Source organism: Oryctolagus cuniculus, chromosome 1 (assembly GCF_051225735.1).
Source record: "Oryctolagus cuniculus isolate XC-2025 breed Fujian yellow rabbit chromosome 1, ASM5122573v1, whole genome shotgun sequence".
NCBI lineage: Eukaryota > Metazoa > Chordata > Mammalia > Lagomorpha > Leporidae > Oryctolagus > Oryctolagus cuniculus.
Window position 1 is genome coordinate 127751817 of NC_142867.1, and position 23459 is coordinate 127775275.

At 49.3% G+C, this 23459-nt stretch overlaps 1 protein-coding gene across 4 annotated transcripts in view; it reads right to left on the reverse strand.

Moving 5' to 3' along the window:
• OPCML (opioid binding protein/cell adhesion molecule like) overlaps nt 1-18114 on the reverse strand; it is a 1215017-nt gene extending 1196903 nt beyond the window's left edge. The window contains exon 1 of one of the 4 annotated variants that reach the window (XM_089314649.1): nt 17468-18114. In XM_089314649.1, coding sequence (XP_089170775.1) covers nt 17468-17528 — 61 coding nt within the window. In that variant the 5' untranslated portion in view covers nt 17529-18114. The remainder of the gene's footprint in view (nt 1-17467) is intronic. The other 3 variants (XM_089314643.1, XM_070048374.2, XM_070048365.2) reach the window with 3 other exon arrangements.
• Nucleotides 18115-23459: the final 5345 nt, after the last annotated feature.

The window sequence follows — 23459 nt, forward strand, 5'->3', positions numbered from 1 at the left end:
AGGATGCTCGCCTAGCTGAGCACCGCCTGCTCAAGAGGCCTGGGAGACCGGAGGGTTCTGGTTCTGGTTCTGGTGCCCATGTCCTGGGATTGCAAGACCGCAGCATCCGGTGAGCAGTACGTGGCTCTAGCATCACCCAGACCTAAGCAGGGTCTGGTGACATTTCCACTCCTGATGTGACAAACAACCTTCAAATGACCCTTACCAGCAAAAACAGTTAGAAGAGGAGCGGAGAGTGTGTGTTTGGAGTTTGGTGTGTGTTTGGTGGGTATGTGAGCATGTGTTACACACATGTATACTCATATGGTAGTATGAAAGTGTGTGTGCATGTGTTATGTCTGCAGGGTCTGGAGTGTGGGTAGGAGGAGTGGGGGGCTTTGAGGAAGGAGGTGTTGTATGGGTGGCGAGGTATGGGATGTGTGTGTTGGGGGAACATGTGTATATGGATGGTGTGTATTGCGCATTCCTGTGTTATGTGCGCAGAGGTGTGGGGTTTGTATGAGTATGTATAGGAGGAGACGCATATGTGAGAGGTGTTTTATGTGTGTGTGTGTGTTATGTGTTCCTGTGTCGTGTGAGGGGACATGGTGTGTGAGTGTGTTGTGTGTTCCATATTCCACGTATGAGTGGGATGTGTATGTATGGGTGGTAGATGTGTGTTCCTGTGTAATGTGTGTGGGGAGGTGTGGTGGGTGTGTGTGTGTGTGTGTGTGGTATGTACATGGGAGGTATTGCATGGATGGTATGTTGTGTGCTCCTGTGTTAAGTGTGTAAGAGGTGTGTATATAGGCGTTGTGTGTTTCTGTCTTAAATGTGGGGGGATGTGGTGTGGAGTGTGTGTGTGTGTGTGTGTGTGTCTATGTGAAGTGTTTTATGGATATGTGTGTTGTGTGTTCCTGTGTTCCATGTGTGAGTGGGATGTGTATGTATGGGTGGTAGATGTTGTGTGTTCCTGTGTAATGTGTGTGGGGAGGTGTGGTGTGGTGGGTGTGTGGTGTGTGTATGTGCGAAGTGTTGCATGTATGGCATGTGTTGTGTTAGGTGTGTGGGTAGGAGGTGTGTGTATGGGTGTTGTGTGTTCCTGCATTATGTTTGTGGGGAGGTAGAGGTGTGGTGTGGTGTGTGTGTCTATGTGAGGTGTCATGGGTGTGTGTGTTGTGTGTTCCTGTGTTCCATGTGTGAGTGGAGACCTGTATGTATGGGTCATGGATGTTGTGTATTCCTGCAGTATGTGTGTGGGGAGGTATGGTGTGTGTGCGGGGAAGTGTTGTGTGTATGGCATGTATTGTGGACTCCTTTGTTAAGTGTGTGGGTAGGAGGTGTGTGTATGTGTGTTGTGTGTTCCTGTGTTCCATGTGTGAGTGGAGACCTGTATGTATGGGTCATGGATGTTGTGTATTCCTGCAGTATGTGTGTGGGGAGGTATGGTGTGGTGTGTGTGCGGGGAAGTTTTGTGTGCGTGGCATGTATTGTGGACTCCTGTGTTAAGTGTGTGGGTAGGAGGTGTGTGTATGGGTGTTTTGTGTTCCTGTGTTCTGTGTGTGAGTGGGGAGCTGTTTGTATGAGTCGTGGATGTTGTGTGTTCCTGTGTAATGTATGTGGGGAGGTGTGGTGTGTTGTGTGTTTGGGGGAAGTGTTGCATGCATGGCATGTGTTGTGAGCTCCTGTGTTAAGTGTGAGGGTAGGAGGTGTGTGTATGGGTATTTAAGTTCCTGTGTTGCGTGTGCGTGTGCATAGGTGGTAAGCAGAGGCAGAGAAGGGAGCCAGCTGTTGTAGGCACCGAGGTCCACTATGCTCACCCACAATCCGTGAGATGTCTGTGAGTGACTGCATTGTGCATGCACGTTCTAATGCCTCAGGCTGGGGGTGTCAGCAGGGATCGACCCCCGAGGATGATGACTGCTGGCAGCCTCCGCTCCCCAGCTCAGGGCAGGCAGGGCTTTGCTCTAGATGGGACCACAGCAGGCTCAGGTCTTCTGCCTATTGCCGGGTCAGCGCTCGCTGCTGGGAGGCTGGGTGGCTCACTCACAGGAGGGTGCTGGCAGTCCCCATGCCTGGTGGCCTGGGGCTCCCCCGTCCTTCCACATGTCTGGACAGTCCCAGTTCCACTCTATCCCTGCCTTTCCTTCCAGCTCTAACCTTTGCTTTCTGGCTGCACACTGCCTCCGCCATCCACTGCCAAATGTTCAGTGGAAAACAAAAGAGTAGCCTTCAAGGAATCTTGAGAGAGTAATTAAGATTTTTTTTTTTACATATTAATTTCTTCAAGCCAAATAAAGCCAACCGCAGACCTAATGGGAGATCTACTGATGGCAGAGCAAGGTCCACCCCCAGCACCAGGAGCCATATCAGAAGGCCAGGGTCAAGTGAGAGGCTTCCTCTTCACTGAAAAATCTATCATGGTCCTATTCTTGTTGTCACCACTGCAAAGGAGCAGAACAATCACGAGGAGCTACAAATAAAGCGAAATCGGGGAATACAAGGTGCTTTCACAGGGGAAAAAAGCTATAATGCATCTTCTTTGACTTCTCCCATTTCCCCCCATCCTCCTAAAGTGCCTGTCTGTTGCCTGTGCTCCTCAACCACAGCATAAAATATGACTTTGATACCAGAAAAAAAAAAAAAAGAAGCCAAAAAACCTGCTGCTCTCTCAGGCACATTGACTCCAATGGTGCTTCTGGAAGGCTAACCAGGTGGAAATGTCAGTGGTTTCTCTGCACCTCTAATCTCCAGGCAGATGTGCCTGCCAGACAGCCCTGACTTCAATCAGCCACGCTCGGCTGTGTCTGCTGGACATCCAAAGAAGCTCCCACTGGTCCTATGAAACTTGACCTCATCAGCACAGCCTCTGATGCACATGGGCAATACCAGGGCTGGGGCTGCAGCCTGGGCGTGGGTCAGTTCAGAGCCAATGCTGAATAGTGGGACCTTACACCTCCAATAGTGTGCCTATCCAAAGCCAGGCCCAGAGAGCTCTGTGGATATTCAAATACAAGGAAGAATGGAGTATCTAGTTCCATAAGGGGACCAGGGCAGCTCTGCACTCCACATAAAGCAAGAAAAAGACTGTGCAACCAAGGGATAAGAAGATCAATTGTCTCCAGGGACTAAGACTTATGTAATCAGGGCCCGAGGGCTTTAGCTATCCAGGGAGGAGACCCATGACAAGGATAGCTAAAGAGCTAACATTCAACAAGAGCAAAGTGCTTGGAACATACTTGGTCTCAATGGCCCTTCTCAGAACTGCAGGTAGGCTTTGCCATCTCTACTCCAGCTGTGATTTTTTATTTTTGAAGCCACCAAACACCTGAGCATGTCTGCTTAGGGCAGGGTACCAGAGGTGTGAGTGACCCCAAAAGTTACTCCTTGCCCAACACCCGGCTGCATCATCGAATCCATGGTGATCACTGTGGACGCAGCCCTAAGTTCACTGCAAGAGTGTGTGGAAACCTGACATGCTGTATGGCTTCTCCTTGGATTAAAATCACTGGGTTTCCTTCTTAGACCATTCGACCCTTGCTAGGGCACATTCAGGAGAACCAAAGAGGCCCCTCTTTCCACCAAGTACCCTCTCTATCCCATACACCACTCCTGAAAGTCCACATTGGGTTATGGCAGTAATCCTAGGAGACAGTGTCTTCAGCCCAGGCCTGCTACTCACACAGCCAACAGCACCTTTAGCCAGGCATTGAGCTCCACATCAGCTCTGTTCCAGGTTTCTCACATCACCACCCACGTGGAGGACTCCACATTCTCTGTAGGGCTGAAGCAGCCTGTCTCGGGGGACATACACCACTTTCCAGGGCTCTCCACGGAACAAACAGCAGCAACCAAATGCTGCTTGGTGTCTGTGGAAGTAAATGCAGCAGCTGCCTGAAAGAGACCTCCTGCTCTATAACAGGACTCACAGGTACCTTGTGCACACCACCGCCCCTGGCGATTACAAGCCACCATAGCCAGAGGAAGAAGCAGCCAAGGGAAAAGAAGAAAGACCAAAGGAGAGTGGCCTACCCCAGTGCAGGAATGGGGCCTGCCAAACCGCAGCTGGAGAGCTCTGCAGAGAGGGTGCATCTTTGTGCTTCTGTTGTGACCTTGGGGGCTGCCCTGGAACGGAGGCAGAGTAGTTTTTGTTTTCCCCTATTCTCCAGGGAGCGCTAGGATCCTGGAGAATTAAACCCTTGTCCAGGGTCAATGAGTTCATAAATGCAGAGGTGAAGTCAAAAGTCATGGGGTCACTAGGTCACAGCTCCACAAGGTGGCCACAGAAGTTTCCTTCTTGGGCCAGCGCTGCGGCTCAATAGGCTAATCCTCCACCTTGCAGCGCCGGCACACCAGGTTCTAGTCCTGGTTGGGGCGCCGGATTCTGTCCCAGTTGCCCCTCTTCCAGGCCAGCTCTCTGCTGTGGCCCAGGAGTGCAGTGGAGGATGGCCTGGGTCCTTGGGCCCTGCACCCCATGGGAGACCAGGAGAAGCACCTGGCTCCTGCCTTCCTTTCGGATCAGCGTGGTGCACCGGCCGTAGCACGCTGGCCGCGGCGGCCATTGGAGGGTGAACCAACAGCAAAAGGAAGACCTTTCTCTATGTCTCTCTTTCTCACTGTCCACTCTGCCTGTCAAAAAAAAAGTTTCCTTCTCTAAAAGTAAATCATTGAAGAGGAAGAAGGAAAGATACCATCGTATGGCCCCATTTTCATGGAAATTGTGGGGCTATCCTGGTAACAGGTGTGAGGTAGTGTCCATTTACTCCTGAGACTTCAGTGGAGCCCATCTTTTCCTGGAGCCCATCAGGAAAAGATGTAGAATCCCAGTAGTGGTTTTCATCCCCCCTCCCATATGGGCTGCACCCAAAGTGGCATCAATCCCCACGCCAAGTAAGACTGGGCACTCTCTTCATGGGATGAAGCCAGGGGACTTCCCAGGAAACTCCAGCTCCTCTTGGATCCTGTAGGCTGATGGGCTATTTCCATCTGCTGCACTCTCTCTTCCAACATTCTCTTCTTTTGGAGGAGCTTAGGAAATCCCTTGGCACTGGGCTGTCCAGAAGAACCAGGTTGGTTTATTCTGAGAAGCCCCTGGGTTCCCTAGACCCCACATCCTAGGAAGGGACACGACCACAGGTGCTTGGCTTGTCCCTCCACTCCTACTGTCTGATCCTATCCGGCATGTTTTTGAGTCTGAACTCTTGCATCCCATTCTGCATTTGTCTTCTTCTCTTTTGGTCCCATCCTTTTGATTGTGACCAGGTCTGTGTTGTCGGCTGTGAAGGCAGTGTGATGGAGGTAGGTGTAGGAAAGTAAGACTGCTTGGTTCACTCCCTAACACACAGAATCATTATGACATACAAAGTGTGCCTTGTGCACTGAGAGTCATCACTTAACCTTGAATCTCTCATGGAGAGACTATGAGATTCCCAGCCTGGATGTCCTCTTTGCCTACTTCAGAGTCAAGCCCAAATATATACTTAAAAATAGATGTTTTGATGATATAGTGGTAATAAAATTAGGTGCCTGTCACAGTACATAGACTACATGAGTCAAGTTGGCATGAATCTAGCACTTGGTGTTGTATGATCCCGAGCACATCCTCCTGCAAGTCAAGGACCAGTGTCCTTCTAGAAGTCTCCCAGTTCAGTTACAAAGGCCATCCAAAGCATGAAAATATCTGTAAAAGAGGGGAAAGCTTCTCTTTTCCATCTTGACTCTTGACTCTGATCCTTGCATACAGAGATCAGGGAACTACCCTTGTTCTTCAAGCTCTTTGTGCAACAAGGTAAGAGAGCTTCAAGGAAGCAAAAGGTTGACCAAGATCCATCTGCCAAAACGGCTTCAGCTTAGGAGGCTCATCCTGGCTCAGCCCTTCACTATCTTGGTGAAATGGTAGAAGACAGGTTATGAAAAGACCTGTATTCCAGAGTGGGTGTGGTCACTATCCAAGTATGTAGCTCTACTATTTATTTTTATTTTTTAAGATTTTATTGATTTGAAAGTCAGAGAGAGAGAGAGAGACCGAGCACACTTTATCCATTGGTTTACTACCCAAATGGTCTCAACAGCCAGAGTTGAGCCAGGCCAAATCCAGGAGCCAGTGGCTACACTGAGGTTTCTTATGTGAGAGGCAGGGGCACAAGCACTTGGGCCATTTTCCACTGCTTTTCCAAGGCCATTAGCAGGGAGCTGGATCAGAACAGCCAAGACACAAACCGGCACCCATATGGGATGCTGGCATTGCAGGCAGCTGCTTTACCTACTATGCCACAACACTGGCCCACTATGTAGCTTTAGACACTTAGACACCCTTTACCTCTGTGCCTCATCTACCAAATGGAAGGGATGGACTGGACACTCTTCGGGGACCTTTACTTTTCTAAATAAGTCACTGTAACTTTAAACATGCCTGCAGGTGCCATCATAGACACACCCTCTGCTCAGGAGGACTCAGGCAGGGACCTGTTGGTGGGGGCCGGTCAGGCATGCTTTGGTGTCATCAGGATATTTGTACCGTAGTTTTACCTTGGTGTCTGCAAGCTCCTTCATGGTCCAATCAAAGCTTTTGAAAAAAAAAAAAAACAGACAAATATGCCTGGTTTCTTCCAGAAGGAATCGGTCACAAGTAGAATCCACCAGATAAAAACAACCAAGGCTCCTCACAATCTTTTTTGATGGAAAGGGAAAGCTCAGTGATGCAATTTTGAGCTTCTACATTAGAACCTGAGAGAATACCATTTACAGGGCTGAGATTATTAGAATGCCACAGAAGGAAGAATTTCCAAAAACAACCCATTCCTTCTTCCAGGGCAACATTCACTGGAATTAAAGAGAGGACTTACAAGCAGAAGTGTGAGAGCAGGTACTCTTCCCAGGAACCCTTCCCAAGGACTGCCAGTGCTGACTGTGGGTTCAGCCACAGTGTGAGCTTCTGGGTTCCACCTGAGTCAATATTTTTCTTTAAATATTTTCTTTATTTATTTTAGAGGTAGAGCTATAGACAGACAGAGAGAGAGACAGAGAGAAAGGCCTTCCATCTGCTGGTTCACTCCCCAAATAGTCGCAATGACCAGGGCTGAGCCAACCCAAAGCCAGGAGCCAGCAGCTTCCTCCAGGTCTCCCACATGGGTGCAGGCGCCCAAGCACTTGGGCCATCCTCTACTGCTTTCCCAGGCCATTAGCAGAGAGCTGGATCAGAAGAGGAGCAGCTGGAACATGAACTAATTACCCATATGGGATGCCAGCGCCACAGTTGGAGGCTTAGACTACTACACCAGAGCACCAGCCCCCTGGGTCAACACTTTATAGATTCCAAGAGCACTCCTGTCTTTCTGATCTGCCTACTTCATGCCAAGTCCCCAGACACTGCCATTCCCCATCTGAACTACTGCAGTGGGCTCCCAGATAACTTCCCTTCATGACTTGCTCACTCTTATCCTTATTGCAAACTGCAACAAGAATGAAATCCAGAAATGCAAGCTCTGCTCTTCATGACCATCCCATGAATCGCATCCATGTTGTTCTGTCACTTCAAGAATAAAGACTAGAATCATTAACTTGGCTATCAAGGACATTCTCCACCTTCCGGCCCCTCCCTAGCCTGCCAGTCTCAAGTTGCACCACACTCTCCTCCTGTGTTTTTCAGCTGCACAGGAGGCTGTGCACTGAGTTTTCCACTACTGGACCTCTGTGTATCCTGTGCACAGTGCCTTTTTCCTGTGCCTTCCACGAGGCTGGGTAATTTCTACTCCTCATCCTTTGGATATTGGTCAATTGCGACTTGCACGAGGAAGGCTTTGCTGGTCTCCAAAGCAAGGGCACACCCTCCCCAAATCCATCATAGCGTCTCATGCCTCCCCTCCGTGACCTTAGCTAAGACTAGAGTTCACAGTCTTGTGGGTGTTTGATGCATGCCTGCCTCTCCCTCTGGACCAGGGAAGGGGAATGTCTGGCCTGCAGGCTGTATAAGACCTGCTAAATTATTTAGGCTTGCCCTGCCAAGGAAACAGCAGGTGGGATTTGAAATTCAATTAATCTGTACCAGGCTAATTTCTAAGCTGATAATTTTGCATGGCCTGTGAATGATGTTATAAATATCCAAATGGTCTTTGACAGAAAAAGTTTCCCCACCCTTGCTTAGACTGTCAACCTCCTGAGAGCAGAGACCATAACGATTTTGGTTCAGGCATTACATTCCCAGTGTCTTGCCACATAGTAATCACTCAATAAATAACTTGTCAAACAAATGAGTGTGTTGGATACTGTGGAGCATTCAGAGATGAATAAGGCAAAAATCTCTGCTACTCTGAATCCCCCAACCATGACACGGCAACTCTGAAAGAGGCTAGACTATGAAAACTGGTTAGATATAGCAAGCGACAGCACTTTTTCTATTCCCTCTGATTTACTGGGCTACTTTTTACCTTTGCCACTTAACATCAACCTGCTTAAGTAGCAATAGATCGGACCTGACTCACGCCTCTGCTATTTGCATTTTCCCATCCCTAACCCACCAATTTACTCCTTATGAACAACAGGATTCCTCCGTGTATGGGTACAGTCGTTGCTTGTTGACACTGTGGGCATGACTCTAAATTTCAAATGATTGGGGCCACTTCAACAGACACCCTGATGAAATGGGCTGAGTAATTTCAGTGTGTATTAAGCCAATAGCCTGCATTAGTCCCCACATCTGTGTTTACAGAACGACTCACACTCTCAGGCGTGTCTGTCGCAACATGTGACGCGAGATCCAAAAGTATGCAGCTCCAGCTCTGAGCTGCTGTGTGTGTGTTTGGTTGGTAGCTCAGAGCTGGTGTTTATTGACAAGCATGATCGCTGGAATGAATAATCACTCTGAGCATTCCCTGCACATTTCCATCTCCAGCTAACAGAGCCCATCCCTGAACCTCTGTCTTCCATCTGCAGATGGGGATATGTTGGGCAGGGCAACCCAGCTCCCAGATGCCTGGAAGGACTCAGTTGGATGAATCAGCATAATAGAGGAGCATAAGTCTTGGCCTGTGACATATTCCCTTATCCATCCATTCATCCACCCATTCATCCAGTTGAGAAAATGTTTGTGTATTTGTTCTTTGCTGCTGCTATACTGGGGAACAAAACACAGGTGGTCCCTGCCTTTCTGGACCATAGTTTAGAAGGTAGAGGAGGCCGGCGCCGTGGCTCATTAGGCTAATCCTCCGCCTAGCGGCGCCGGCACACCGGGTTCTAGTCCCAGTCGGGGCGCCGGATTCTGTCCCGGTTGCCCCTCTTCCAGGCCAGCCCTCTGCTGTGGCCAGGGAGTGCAGTGGAGGATGGCCCAGGTCCTTGGGCCCTGCACCCCATGGGAGACCAGGAAAAGCACCTGGCTCCTGGCTCCTGCCATCGGATCAGCGCGGTGCACCGGCCGCAGCGTGCTGGCCGCGGCGGCCATTGGAGGGTGAACCAACAGCAAAAGGAAGACCTTTCTCTCTGTCTCTCTCTCTCACTGTCCACTCTGCCTGTCAAAAAAAAAAAAAAAAAAAGAAGGTAGAGGAAGACATGAAACCAAGAATGATTTGCAGACAGTGTTGTGGTATAGTGGATAGGGCCGCCTCCTGCAACACCAGCATCCCGGGTGGGCACCCATTCATGCCCTGGCTCAACCCTGGCCATTGCAGCTGAACTAAGTGGAACAGTGGACAGGCGGATGGAGGACCTCTCTCTGTGTGTCCCTCCTTCTCTCTCTGTAACTCTTTCAAATAAATAAATAAGTAAATTCTTTTGAAAAATTTTAAAAAGAGAGAAAGAATGACTTGGAAATATATGGACACTGTTAACAAGGAAAACCCTGGCACCAAAGACTTGTGTAATGAACAAAGGGGGTATCTTTAAAGCATCAAGAATTTTCTCCTGGGACAGCAATATTTAGACCAAATTCTGAAGGGTGTAACAGATGCTTAGCCAGAAAAATACTGTGATAATAGGATCAGAACTCAGGTCACCTGGTAGGTGACACCTGTGAGAAAGGAGGGAGGATGTCCTCTGTGGGGAATGAGATGGCCCAGTGTGACCAAGTTGGGAGAGTTGTGAGATGAAGCCAGATGGGAAGCAGAGGCCAGATCAGGCCTTGCTTCATGGACCTTATTAAGGATTTTTGAACCCTGTTCTGAAGTCAACCAGAAGTCTACACAGGGCTATAAGGAAAGCAAAGATTACCTTGCATATCTCACAGTCTCATAGTGAGGAACAAGTGACACCAAAGACAAATTTCCCAAGCGAACATGAACACACCAGACCATCGGGAACACACACACAGGGCAATGAAACAGCATCTGTAAACTCCTGGGAGTAAAGGCTCTGGAATGACTACTGGGCCCCTTTCAGAGACTCCATCTCTTGAAGCACCAAATTTGCTGCCTTTCCACATGTTGGATTTCAGCGTGCCATCCGTTGTCACTTATCATTTCCCCTGAACACGCAAGCGGCCATTCCAATCAATGGCCTGTGTCCTAATGCATCGATTCATCTTGGCCTTTCCAGGGGTCTCTCTGCACAGCGTCTCTGCTCATTAAAGGGAATGTGCCTGCTACATAATGATAATGCTTTGCACTTACCCAGCACATTGCCCAGGGGTGTCTCAAAGCATTTTGCAAACATTTAATTAAGTTAGTCTAGTGGCTGCAGGGGGGTCCCCAGCCTCTAGGCACCAGGGGCTGTAGGTGGGAGGGAGGTGATGGAAGACTAACTCAAGTCCCATCTCTAGCACCCATGAGCTCTGGGTGCAGAGGTGAGTGGGTGGGAGTGCAGGGAGCCTTGGCATTGCTAGGAGGAAGCATGCCCTTGTGTGCAGCCATGTCTGGCACAGGTTCCTACCATCTGTGTCCACTGGAGAGCATGGAGCCTGGGGACAACAGCTGGGAGTTCCAGAGGGGCAGAGACAGAAGGCAAAGCGATGGGCCTGCTTTACTTCAGGAGTTGTGTATGTGATTTTCAGAGTTGCTGAACTCTGGCTTGGAAGTGCATGTGTGCTTGTGTGTGTGTGCACCTGGGTATGCTTGCATGCATGATGGGGCATGAATCTACAATTGGCAGAGGGACAACGAGGGTGAGAAAGGGGAAGGTGTACTCACACACCTATAGGAAGGGAATGAGAAGCACATTTGCCTAAGTTTACCTCCACATAGGATTTCTTTCTGCTCCATTCTCAAAGTTACTTTTTTCCTTCCTGAACCCTACAAATACCACCCTAACCCTCACACCAGCCTTAACCCATCTTTTGTGGACCATGTAGAAATCTAGCAAATGGAACTACACCCATGCCTGCCTGTATTTCATACCTTCCCTGCCCCTCAGGATATGTCAGAGGCAGCCGAGGCCTTACACAGATAAGTAGCAGCTTCTAAATGTTGGTCTCCCACTCATGATGGGAGAAGAAAGCAAACTGGACAAATATCTTCAGGACCCGGGACTTGCACTGAAAGGTCATGAGCCCATGGAAGGAATGAGAACAGTGTACAGATGTTCTGGGTGATGCCAACCTGCCTGACCCCCACATTTGGAAGGTGTCACTCAACATCCAGAGGTGCTAACATGCACTGCTACTGACACCCTGACTTGTCAGCGGCCATGGGTCATCTGTGGGCTGACACTTGAGTTCACTGACAGGAAGAGAGCTTTGCTTCCATCCCTCCTCTCTCCCCAGCCCCAGGCAGCTGCAGGCGATGGCAGCCATCCATCTGTAGACAGTCTGCAGGTGGTTCGGACCCTGTCCAGGGAGCCAGGGTCAGCAAAGCCACAACCCCAAAGCTGAAGGTGATCCCAGACACACGAAGCTGTTGCATGGCTGCCAGAGTTCTGACTGTCCTCAGATGACGTCCAAGTCTATGGAGCCAGCCCCTACCAAGAAGACTGCAAAGCAAAGTATAGAGAGACCAAAAGGGCTGCGTGTGCTTCCTAGTCTCTCATGGCAGAAAAACCAAAACCCAGGGTGCTCAGAGTCAAAAAAGAAGGGGAAAGATGACAATTTCCTGTTTTAATGGACTTAGTGTCTTTGAGGGAGGAGAATATCTCAATGCATTTTGTTTAATCAGAACCGACAAAAAGTCTTATTAAATAATGAAGGGTGGGATACATTTCACTAATTTTCATCACCTTAACAGACATAAATGAATCAGTAGGACTCTATCATGTCTTTCCCCTTTTTCAATAATAAGGTCTATCTTCTTCCATTCTCCTCTTTTTGCCCTAACACTAGGAGACCAGAAGGAGCTGTTTTATAATGTTTTTATTTATTTTCATCTACTTGAAAGGCAGAGCAACAAGCTAGAGAGTGAGAGAATGGGAGAGAGAGAGAGAGAGAGAGAGAGAGAGAGAGAGAGAGAGAACCTTCCTTCAGGGCTACACCTGGCTGAAACCAGGAGCCAGGAACTCCATCCAGATCTCTCCCATCCATGACAAGGACTCAAGTATGTGAGCCATCCCCTTCTGCCTCCCAGGGTGCATTTAGAGGAAGCTGGACCAGAAGCAGAGTAGCAGGGACTCAAACAAGACCCTCTGATGTGAGATGTAGGCATTGAAGCTGTGGCCTAACTCCCTGGCCACAACATCCTCTCCCAGGATGTTTCTCTAATGATAAAAAGTCAGAAATGTTCACATTGCTATCATCTAGTCTACGTTTTCGGCTTCTCTGTCCAAGTGGAAACAAGGAGCATACTTAGAGGGAACCCATTCTCTAGATGCGTAAACTAAGATGCAGAGAATGCCTTGAGCCAACCCCATGAACCTCCAAAGGTCTCGCTTGTTAGCTCACTCGGAAGCATGGGCACAGTCCTACCTCACAGGAAGCATGCTCTCCCCCATAAACCTCTGACACAATTACAGCCACAAGGTGTAATTCCCAGAGGCTGATGAGGGAGACCCAGACCTGGAGCTTTAGACAACAAACGCAGGTCGGTGGCAGCTGCTTAGGGACTGTCCTTCTGTAATGCTTCAGGCTCCAGACACCTGACGATGGAACAGGGAGTGAGAGAAAGCAGGGAGTGGGCAGGATGTGACACGCTCAAGGTGCTCAGGATCTCTGATGAGTCACAAGTTGCATCCCAGTGCCCAGCTCCAGGCTACCCCCGTCTCCCTCTCAGGGCTGGCTATTGTCACAGGGCCAGCACTGAATACAGACAGGACAGGATCTGAATCTGGCCTTATTAGCACATCAATCACTTTAAAGGCTGGAGGCACACCTCCTAGCATGGAGGGAGGGGGTATGAATATCTAATTGGCAAAGGATGATGAGGTCTTGATAATAACCAGGCACTCAACCTTTGTGCCATCACTTTACAGTGAGTCTGAGGTTTGGGTTCTCCTATTTGATCTCTTGTATGCACTAAGTACTCATAGCAGGTTCCTGGTGAGGCAGGAAGACATGAGAAAAGGAATCATCAAAACTTAGCTGTAGATCCCTTCCCTGGGACTCAGTCAAAGCCAAATATTCCAGCCCAAAATCCTATCATGGGGGATACATCCCTGATGGAAGAAAAAGGAAGGTGTGTGCTGTGGGGAAAGAAAAATCTTAAATCAGAGGGAATTTTCTATCCAAACCCAGGGTTTTCTGACCCTAACCAGGAAAAGCTTGTTTAACATGTGATGGGAGGTCGTTTGACCTGGTGGACTAAGGTGCAGGTTAGGGCACCAGCACCTCATATCCATCAGGGTGCCTGTGCTCTGTTCCTGGCTCGTGGTCCTGACTGCAGCTTCCCACTAATGTCTACCCTGGGAGGCAGTGGTGATGGCTCTAGTAGTTCAGTCCCTGCCACCTATGTGGGAGACCTGGTTTGAGTTCTTGGCTCCTGACATTGGCTTCCCCAACCCCCAGCCATTGTGGGTAGCTGGGGAGTGATCCAGCAAGTGGGTCTCTCTCTCTCTCTCTCTCTCTCTCTCTCTCTCTCTCTCTCCCTCTCCCTCTCCCTCTATCTATCTCTATCTCTATCTCTATCTCTATCTCTATCTCTATCTCTATCTCTATCTCTATCTCTCTACTTACGTACCCATCTATCTCCCCCATCTGCCAAATTAATAATTTTAAAAATTAAAGATTCATAGCCTGTGGCTATGAATCCAGCCTCCCAGATCTGGCCACAAAGACATCATTTAGTCCAAGTGAGGTAGATGGGGACTTCTCTACTTCTCTACCCTGCCAGACTTCCCTGCCCAGACTCCCAGGACAGGAAGATAGCAACAGGAGGCAATGGTCTGAACTTGAGGAAGGAATTCCTCCAGGTTAGAGGCCCCATCCTCTCATTAGCAGACAGGCCCCCACTGGCCTTGCATTGAGCTGTGCTTCTGGAACCAAGCCTGGGCAGCCAATCATAGAACACTGCCTCACCCCGCCCTCCCACCTCCATGGCCAAGGTGCCATTGCCAAGAGCTAGCTAAAGGAGAAAAGAACAGGCAGAAGATGGGTTTTGATTCCAATGCCGCAAGCTGTGGACACTGGTTTTAAACTACAGAAGGCAAAGCAGTGCAGACATCATGAGAAGGACCTGGGACATTGCTGTTTGAGACAGGGACAGGGACTTGCTTTGTAACTTGCCTTGCACTCCAGGTCATTCTGATGGGAATGACCCACAACCTGCACTTCTCGCTTCTTTTTCACATCTCTCTTAGAAAGCCTCAGACCCCAGGTCAAAAAGCCTTCCATTCAGACTCTGTTTCTAGCTGCCTGCAACAGCGCCCCAGTCACTCTTTTTGGACAGTACCCCTGGTGAATACAGCAATTAAACCATCAACTGAGGCCCTGTGCCTGTCTTGGGCATGAGCTCATCATTGCCTCTACTTGTGGCTCTCAGAGATTCTGCCTAGAAAGGCAATTTATGACCATTCAACTCCCCTTGGAAGACACCAGGTGACAACAGCATGAACCTTAAAGTTATTCTGGGGCAGAAACATGTCATACCAAGAAACAAAAAGCTGGGAGGTCCAAACAGCATGGGGGTCTAACCAGGTCAGCAGTGCGTGATTGTATTAGCCTCTGTCTTTAGATGCAAGGAAAGTAAATGGCTAAGGAGCACTATTAACCCCATGGGAGAAAAAGTATCATTTGAAGTAAAGGAAAAATGAAAATGGCAAGGGTTCCAGATGAGAGTGAAAGAAATGAGAACAGCAAAGTCACAAGCAAGCCGTTGCATCTCATCAAGATGGAAAGAGTCTTTCTTGCATCTATGCCTTCTCACGCCAACTTTTCCTCCGCCCTGCCTGACACCTCTCTCGCCAGGTTCCTGGCACAGTTCACAGAGAAAGCAGTCCGCAGAGCTGGCAGTGGATATGTGCAGAGGTGGGTCAAGGTGCTGGCATCATCAATGCCCTGCCCTCCCCGGGGGACCCAGGAGCTGCTGTCATCCCCATGCACCATGTGCTTGGGGGCTCAGGAAGCCGACTCCATTCCCCTTTCTCGCTGCCGGCTTTGGCTTCCGGGACAGATGCCTCTCCTGCAAGCAGGGTCTGCGGGTTGCCACCTATGCTGTGGAGCTGGGCTTCGGGGTACCCCGGGGCCCCCAGAGGGAGGCATCACCCTGGCTGCTGTCTTCCCTCAGGGTCTACTGCAATGCAGCTTCTGCCTACAGGGGCTCACTCCCCTCTCCTGTCTGAAGTGCAGTGTTCTCATTTCTGCCATCAGGGGCAGTGGGGCACATCCACACATCCAGGATTCCCTGGGGTCGTGGGTCCTGATCTCAGGACTGCATATGCAGGAAAGTTTGTCCTCTCACACTGTGGGCCCAGAGCACCCACCTGGCTCCCTCTACCAGGCCCAGGCAGGTACTGAGTGCTCCTCCTGCTAGGCCCTCCCCAGGGAAGCCAGCCCCAGCCCCTAGCCAGTCAGGCTGAAACCCCCTGGGGTGCTGCTTGAATTGGGAAGCAGGAGACCTCCTCTCCCTACGGGGAACTTCTCAGCCTGAAACAAACACCAAGGAACAGGGTTGGTGCAGAACCCATCACTACTTGCAAAGGTACAATTCTAAACTTAAAAAAATAAAATCAAAATCACCAAATTAATTCAAAAATTTTTAATGAAAATTATAAAATATCCCATGCTGGGCCTCTTTTTTAAATGCAGCCCGCTCGTTTTTCTTTCTCCCCAATAAACTCACATTTTTCTGATTTCACTCTGCTCTGTTAGAAATGTTTAGAGAATTACGTTTGGAAAAACAGCCCCCCTCCCAAGTGATTCTGAGTATAAGAATGCAAAGCTCTGTTTTACCTGTAAAGAGATAATTAAGAATCTTAGCAGTCTGTGTGTATAAATGGTTTAAGCTAATGTTTAACCCAATTCATGTATCTCAATTTGGAGGAAAAAAAAAAGTCGTTGCAGGGCTGGGGTTAATACAGAAACCCTGCAGACCCTTTGGTGTTTGATGTTGCCCAAAACCTTGGCAAGCACAATCTAACCCCATGGCATTGTCTGAAAGATGCCTGTGGGCATCGGGTTGTCTGCTCACAGGGGACTCCTGTGCAATTACCAGATCTATTAAGACGCCCTGGATGTTGCAACGCTTCTCCCAAGCTTATCCGGGCAGGACTGCAGCATCTTACCTGTGTGGCTGCAGATCTGGCTTTCCCCACCAAGTAACTGCCTGTGAGAGGTGTATTTAAATCACTGGATAGGGTGGGCCAGGTGCTGAGGCCAGCCAGGGAAATCCGGATGCACACCCCAGATTCCCCACTTACCCTCGGGATGGACATTACAAATTCCCTGGGTTGGGGGGTGGGGGAGGTATGCACATTTCCCCTGTGAACAGCGGGAGGGAGAACTCCGGAAGAATCTGAGTTCCAAAGGTGCAATCTGCCCATTTGGTGGAAGGATGAAGAAGGGACGAGCCCGTGGACGGATCGTGGTAAGGCAGAAATGCATGAGCGAATGCTGGAGCCAGGGAGGAGGAATGGGAAGACGCTCAAGTGGGGCGCCCTTGGGGAGACAGGGTTCGGAGAGGGGGGAGGAAGGGGGAAGCAAGGGGCGAGGGGGGACAAAAAGAGACCAGAAGAGGGGCGGGACACACTGAGGGATGCGGAGCCGCAGAGATCTGGCAGGATTCGGAGGGAAACAGAGATCACGACCGACCGGGAGACCAGGAAGGAAGCCCCATCCACTCTGCAGGTCCCAGCCCAGGCAGCTGAAGGATTTACAACTGGGAGTTGCGACCCCTCTTCTCTTGCCCCTGGGACCACAGCTGGTTAACGCCAGTCGGTACCTTTCACAGAAACGGCAGTGCCTCGCAGCACCGAGCAGACCTCGAACCCAGCTCACCCGATCCCCCGGAACGGAGCAACCCCCGACCGCGGGCTGCTGCTTGCGTGCGTGTGTGAGCGGCCGGGCGAGCCTGCGAGTGTGTGCGTGCACACCGCCAGCCTACCCTTGCACTCACGGGCGCTCACACTCCCCGTCTTCCTCCTGCCCCTCCCGCCCCCGCGCGGCACAGCTGCCCCAGCCAGAGGGAGCCCCTTCTCTCCCGGGTACCTGGGATGAAGAGCAGGGCGGTCGTGGCGGAGAAGATGATCCAGCAGGCGGGATGGTACATCTCGACGTTGCGGCGCTCGCTCTCAGCTGCCGGGCTCACCACTGCTTCTGCTGCCGCTGCGCTGCCGCCTTCCTCTGTGCTGAATTCTGAGCAGGTTTAAATCCAATGTTTGCAAAGGGAGGGAGAGAGCAGAGGAGAGAGAGCGCGCGCGAGATGGGAGCAGGCAGGCAGCGTCTCTGATTTTTCTCTTGCACATACAACTGGTGAGAAGCATCAGCACCAATCTGTACGGGGCTCCAGGCAGCCCTCCTCCCAGGCAGGCATTGGCTCCAGGCTCCTGAGCGACGCGAGGAGACTTTCCTGTTTGGAAGGCGCCACTCCAAGGGGAGTTGGAGCCTGCCCCTCACTCACCCCCTCACCGCCAGAGTACAGCAGTGCGCACTGGAGTCTGGGCGAGTGTGCTGGTGCGGGGCTCCTTGCTGGGCGGTGGGGAGGGGTCTGGTGCTGCTGGTTTAGACCTGACCCCCCCAGGGCACTGGCATGGCCAGGGGAGGAAGGTCACTCCGTGCAAGGCCAGTTCCTCCTCATCCTTGCTCTTTCTGGTCTCCAGGCAGGGATGCCGCAGGAGCTGCAATCCACAGGCAGTGCTCAGACATTCCAGTCTGCACCCACCCCCCCAAGCTGCCACACCGAGCACTGGGAGGCAAGATTGGATTCCTTCAGGAAGACCAGCATGTGAAGGGTTTCTTTCTCCCCCCACCCCACCCCACTAAAGATGCAAAGAGAATTGGCCAGTTCCTCACAATTAGAAAATTCTGCCATTCCAAGAAGACAGGACGCTACTGAAGCCCGAACAATCGCTCTGATTACTGCCTAGGCAGGGACACAGATAGGCACTACTGAAGTCACCGCAAGTCTGCAGGATGAGAAGGATACCTGTGGCTTTCTGCCTTCCTCCTCTTCATGGTCCCCTCCATCCCTCCCTCTGCAAGGGCAGTGTACGTGCAGACAGTATTTCTGGGTGTGACAAACCTCGGCTTTCCCCTGCTTGCCACCAGGTCCACAAAGGCTGGCAACTCTGGCCAAGAGCATGCTGCAAACAGTGCCTGAGTACTTCTACCTCTGAAGTTGACTCTGAACCTAGAGGATCTAGGATAAGGACAGTGGCAGATGTGATGGAAGGGGTTGGGCACATGATTTCTGCCCCTCAGTGCCCTCCAAAGACCCTGCGGTGGCTTGGATCTCTTCCTAGCTCCATGTATGTGCATGGCTCAAGACCTCTGAGTGACTTTCTAGAATATTAGAACATTCTTACCACCTGCTTCACTGACTGTACTTGCCAATATTTCCCCAGGTACTTCTTGCACATACTCTATTCTAGTTGGTCCTCACCAGTCTTGCCCCTTGAACCACTATTTCATTGGTTTTTAACAAGCTGCAACTGAAGTCCAGAAAGCTCCAGACACTTGCCAGAGACTGCACAGCAAATGAGAGCCAGGATTCAAACCCCAGGTCTGTCCCTTTGCAAAATCCACAGTTTCCACTAAGCAGCCACTTGCCAACAAGTTTCTCGGGACGAATTGCACTTCCCTATTTCCACCAAAGAAAAGCCTATTTTATTGGTTAAAAAAAAAAAGTAAAACAATTGATTTCTTCCCTCCTTATAAACAAGTCAGGAAGCCTGAGGAGTCCAAGAGAACATATCATGCTTAACAGTCTCATTGCCTGACACTTGCAAAGTGCCCGCTCACAGAATGCCCTTTTTGCAAAGCTGGAAATAGGTGGAATACAATTCATTCTTGTCTGAAGAGCAGATGATGTATTTTTTAATAATGTTCTTTCTCAAAGATTTATTTATTTATTTGAAAGGCAGGGTTACAGAAAGGCAAAGGCAGAGAGAGATCTTCTATCCACTGTTTCACTCCACAAAGGCTGCAATGGCTAGAGCTGGGCCACTCTGAAGCCTGGAACAGAAGTTTCTTCCAGGTCTCCCACATGGGTACAGGGGCCCAAGGACTTGAGCCATCTTCTGCTGCTTTCCTGGGCACATTAGCAGGGAGCTGGGTTGGAAGTGGAGCAGCTGGGAATTGAACCAGTGTCTGTGTGGGGTGCCAACACTGCAGGTGGCAGCTTTTCCTGCTACGCCACAGAGCCAGCCCCAAGGCAAATGATTATTTGAAAAGAGCATCCCCCAAATGAGCATATGTGTGAATATGCGTGAACAATAACGGGATACACACGTACCAAGAACTGAAGTCAAACTATGTGGAGCCAAGAGCTGTGAATGTGTTGCTTGCCAGCAGCCTGGTCTGTGCATCCTTTGAAGAATGCTGGGGTCCCATAGAAGCTCTGAGGAATTATGATTGACAGCTGGGTCCACTTCCTGAATTGGGTGGGACAGCTCAGGTGGGCCATCGAGATGAGATGGCATCACTGGACCAGGGGATAGCAGACATTAGTGGGAAACTCTGGGCAAAGGCAGGGAGAGGAATTGGGGTTGTGGATAGGAGCTAGAATGAGAGAGACCTTGACTCCCAGACCCAGGATTTAAAAATTCCCAATTGCTTCTTGGGTAATTTCTTTTTGAGCCTCTGAGTACTGTGAGGCAGGAATTAATTTATGGAAATTAATCCAGGTGAAGAGCACAGGATGGATTGAATCAAGCATCCCTGCTCGTAGGCCTGGCCCAGGTCTGTGGATTCTGGAGCTGCATGGGGGCAGTGGCTGTGTGTGAAACATAGAAGAATTACTAAGGACTTGGTGACAGATGGCATCATGCAAGTAATAGACATCATGTGTTCACCCTCTGCGGGTTAAGGTTCTTAAAAATATCATCACACTTAATTCCTAATCTTGTCCTCTAAGAAGGTGTAATTATACCTTTCTGAGAGATGAAGAGACTGAGATTTGGAGATTACATGATTTGCCCAAGGTTCACACAGCTAGTAAGTGACACAGCTAAAATACGGCTCAAGTATTTCTGTGTGCAAAGTGAATGGTTCCCTAAGAAGAAGTTAGAACATTGAGCACAATCATTTTACATGCCAGGTACTCTGTCGTGGGGCCCTCATTTCTCTTCTCAATAAACCAGTGAAGTTAGCATTATGCACCTTGGACAGAGGAAGAAACCAGAGCTCAAAGAGTTTAAATAAATAATCTCCCCAGCATCACAGAGCTGCCTCTACCACAAGGGGGAGAGGGGTCAGGCATTGTGACCTGGGGAGGGCCACCCCGTGGACCACACCTGTACGGGGCTCAGCAGGCAATCAGGACTAAGCATCTGAGGACACCACGAAGCTCAAGCGTCAGCCACAGGCCCAGCTCTCAGGAAAGAGGGACACCACACACTAACCCTTGGAGAGCTGATGGGGACAGCATTTTTGTTCTTTATTGAATTTAATCCTTTGGGAAGCAGAGAGAAAGAGACAGAGTCAGAGAGTGCTCCCCTCCACTGGTTGGTCCCCAAATGCCCACAGCAGCTGCATCTGGGCCAGAACTCAGAACTCAACCCAGCTCTCCTACAGGGGTTCCAGGGACCCAAGTATTTGTTCATCTCCTGCTGCCTCTCAGAGTCTGAATTAGCAGGGATCTACAATCAGAAGCAGGGAAAGGTAGGAGACCCAGATACTCCAGCACAGGATGAGACCTTAGCTGGCATCTTAACTATGAGGCCAAATTTCCATCCTAGGAACAAATCTTTATTGATCTTTATCAGCCCATCACAGTTCTGGGAACTTCATAATGCTTTCTCTTAATTGTCACTGTCCCCTTATTGCCAGCCCATTACACTGATAAAGGTGTCAGAAAGTTCCAAGTCCCTCTCCAAGACAAAAAAGGGGGCTGAGAAACCTACTCCAATCTTACTCCAAAATTCATGCTTTGCCAGGATTCCCTGAGTTTGCATATTCAATAAAATGACAGTGCTCAATATTCTAATTTCTCTTTATGGAAGAATTCTCTTTGGAAACAGAAAAACTTAGGTTTGCATTTTGGTTGTGACACTAACTAGCTATGTGACCTTGTTTTAAAACATTTTCTGCCTTAAAAATACACCCACTTATTCTGCCAACCTCTTTCCCAACCCATACGCATGCACACACACCCTGTGCCTCTTAATTAAATTCACATTTAACAAACAGCAATGTGTATCAAAAATAATTTATTTTTAAAAAGTGTGTGTGCCTAATGAAATCTTTCTTAAGGAAACACATAAATATGTATTTTCACTGATCAATTCTTTGAGGTCTATTGTATGACGAAAACCTATGTCTCTTTTATTTTAAAAAAGTAGAAGAAGAAATGTATAAATGCATATTTAATCAATAGATGGCACCAAGTCTGAAAAGAGATATTACAGTCTACTGGGTCTATTTAAACATCTTTTTAAAAATACAAATACAAATAAAAATGCCTCAATGCATATTTACTAGGGTGATTGTTCTCTTCTCTGGGGTAAATAATAAGCAATTTTATACCTTCTGTGAATCTTTTTTCTTCCTCCAAAGCAAACAAAATCATCAAAACTGTATTTAAATAGCAATAAGTTGGGCGAGCCAACCAACTGAAATCGGGCACTGTTGTGAGAAAGCTCGTTGCCGCACTCTGCTTCTCTTCTCTTGAGTGTCTTTCCTCGTCAGGCAAATCTCCGTGGTTCTGGAGCTGGGGGAATGGAGGTCAGGTCTGGGCCTTCACAATGACGCTGTGCCCCTGGTGTCACCATAAGCCGGGGTCCCAGCCCTGCCTCTTTCCATTCTACTTTATGACCTTGGCCAAGGAGACAGAGACTCCTCTGACCCATATGTATTTTTTCTTTTTTATCTAGAGGGCCACATTAATGGCTATTTGGTTCTTCATGTACTCACCCATTCATTCACTCATACAATATTCTTTATGCATCTACCATGCGCCAGGTGCGTACCCACTGTGTGTAGTGTATCAGACTAAACACTGAGGAAGATGAGGCTGTCTTCACCCATCCAAAATTCACAAATGGAAGATCCACTAATAAACCATTAATCCTATGATTGATTGCCTTAGTGACAAGTGCTTGCAGGGGAAAAAAAAAATGAGGTTGAGCAAAATGTAAAACAAAGATAGCTTGCCTGGGTAAGGGAGGACAGAAAGTCTGTGGACACTGGGCAGAGAAAGTGCCTTCTAAGCTGGAGTCCCAGTGGGAGCTGCCCAGGAGGGGAGAAGGCTGGGATTGTTCCTGGCAGAATGAACCACACATCCAAAAGCCCCCAGGCGGGGACTGGGCTTGTGCAGACACTAAAGACTCTTTAGTGCAATTCACATTCACCCAACCTCTTACTGAAATCAACTCCATGGTAAATAGAGTTAAGATGATGGATTGGTGCACTTGGAGCCTGACAGAGGGACCAGGAAGGATGGAGTTTGAGATATTGTAACACTGGGGTTTTTGCCTGTGAAAAAGAAAAAGAGGAAGATGATAAAACACTGTAGATTAAAATCTGACTCTGCCGTTTTAGCTCAAAATATTCCAAAGTGAACTGGAGCCTCCGGGGCTGTCAGTGACTCCCTGGGAGCAAGTTAAAATCTCTAGAAGGGACATTAGCCCTTTTAAACCACAAAGGTGGCATTAAGTTCAAAGGAGCAATACTTTATTCGATAGCCAGCCAGCTTGTGACTGGAAGACTAAGTCCTTCTTCTATAGTCCCAGGGACTCCTGAAATGGGCATCGTACTTCTACACTCAAGTCTTAATCTTATTTCTAGAACTTTCCTGAACTGTTAAGCTGTTCACAAAATATCTCATGCCTGATATAGCCTTAACAATAAATACCATTTATAAAACACCTACTAAAGGCCAGCGCCGTGGCTCAATAGGCTAATCCTCCGCCTTGCGGCGCTGGCACACCAGGTTCTAGTCCCGTTCGGGGCGCCGGATTCTGTCCTGGTTGCCCCTCTTCCAGGCCAGCTCTCTGCTGTGGTCAGGAGTGCAGTGGAGGATGGCCCAGGTCCTTGGGCCCTG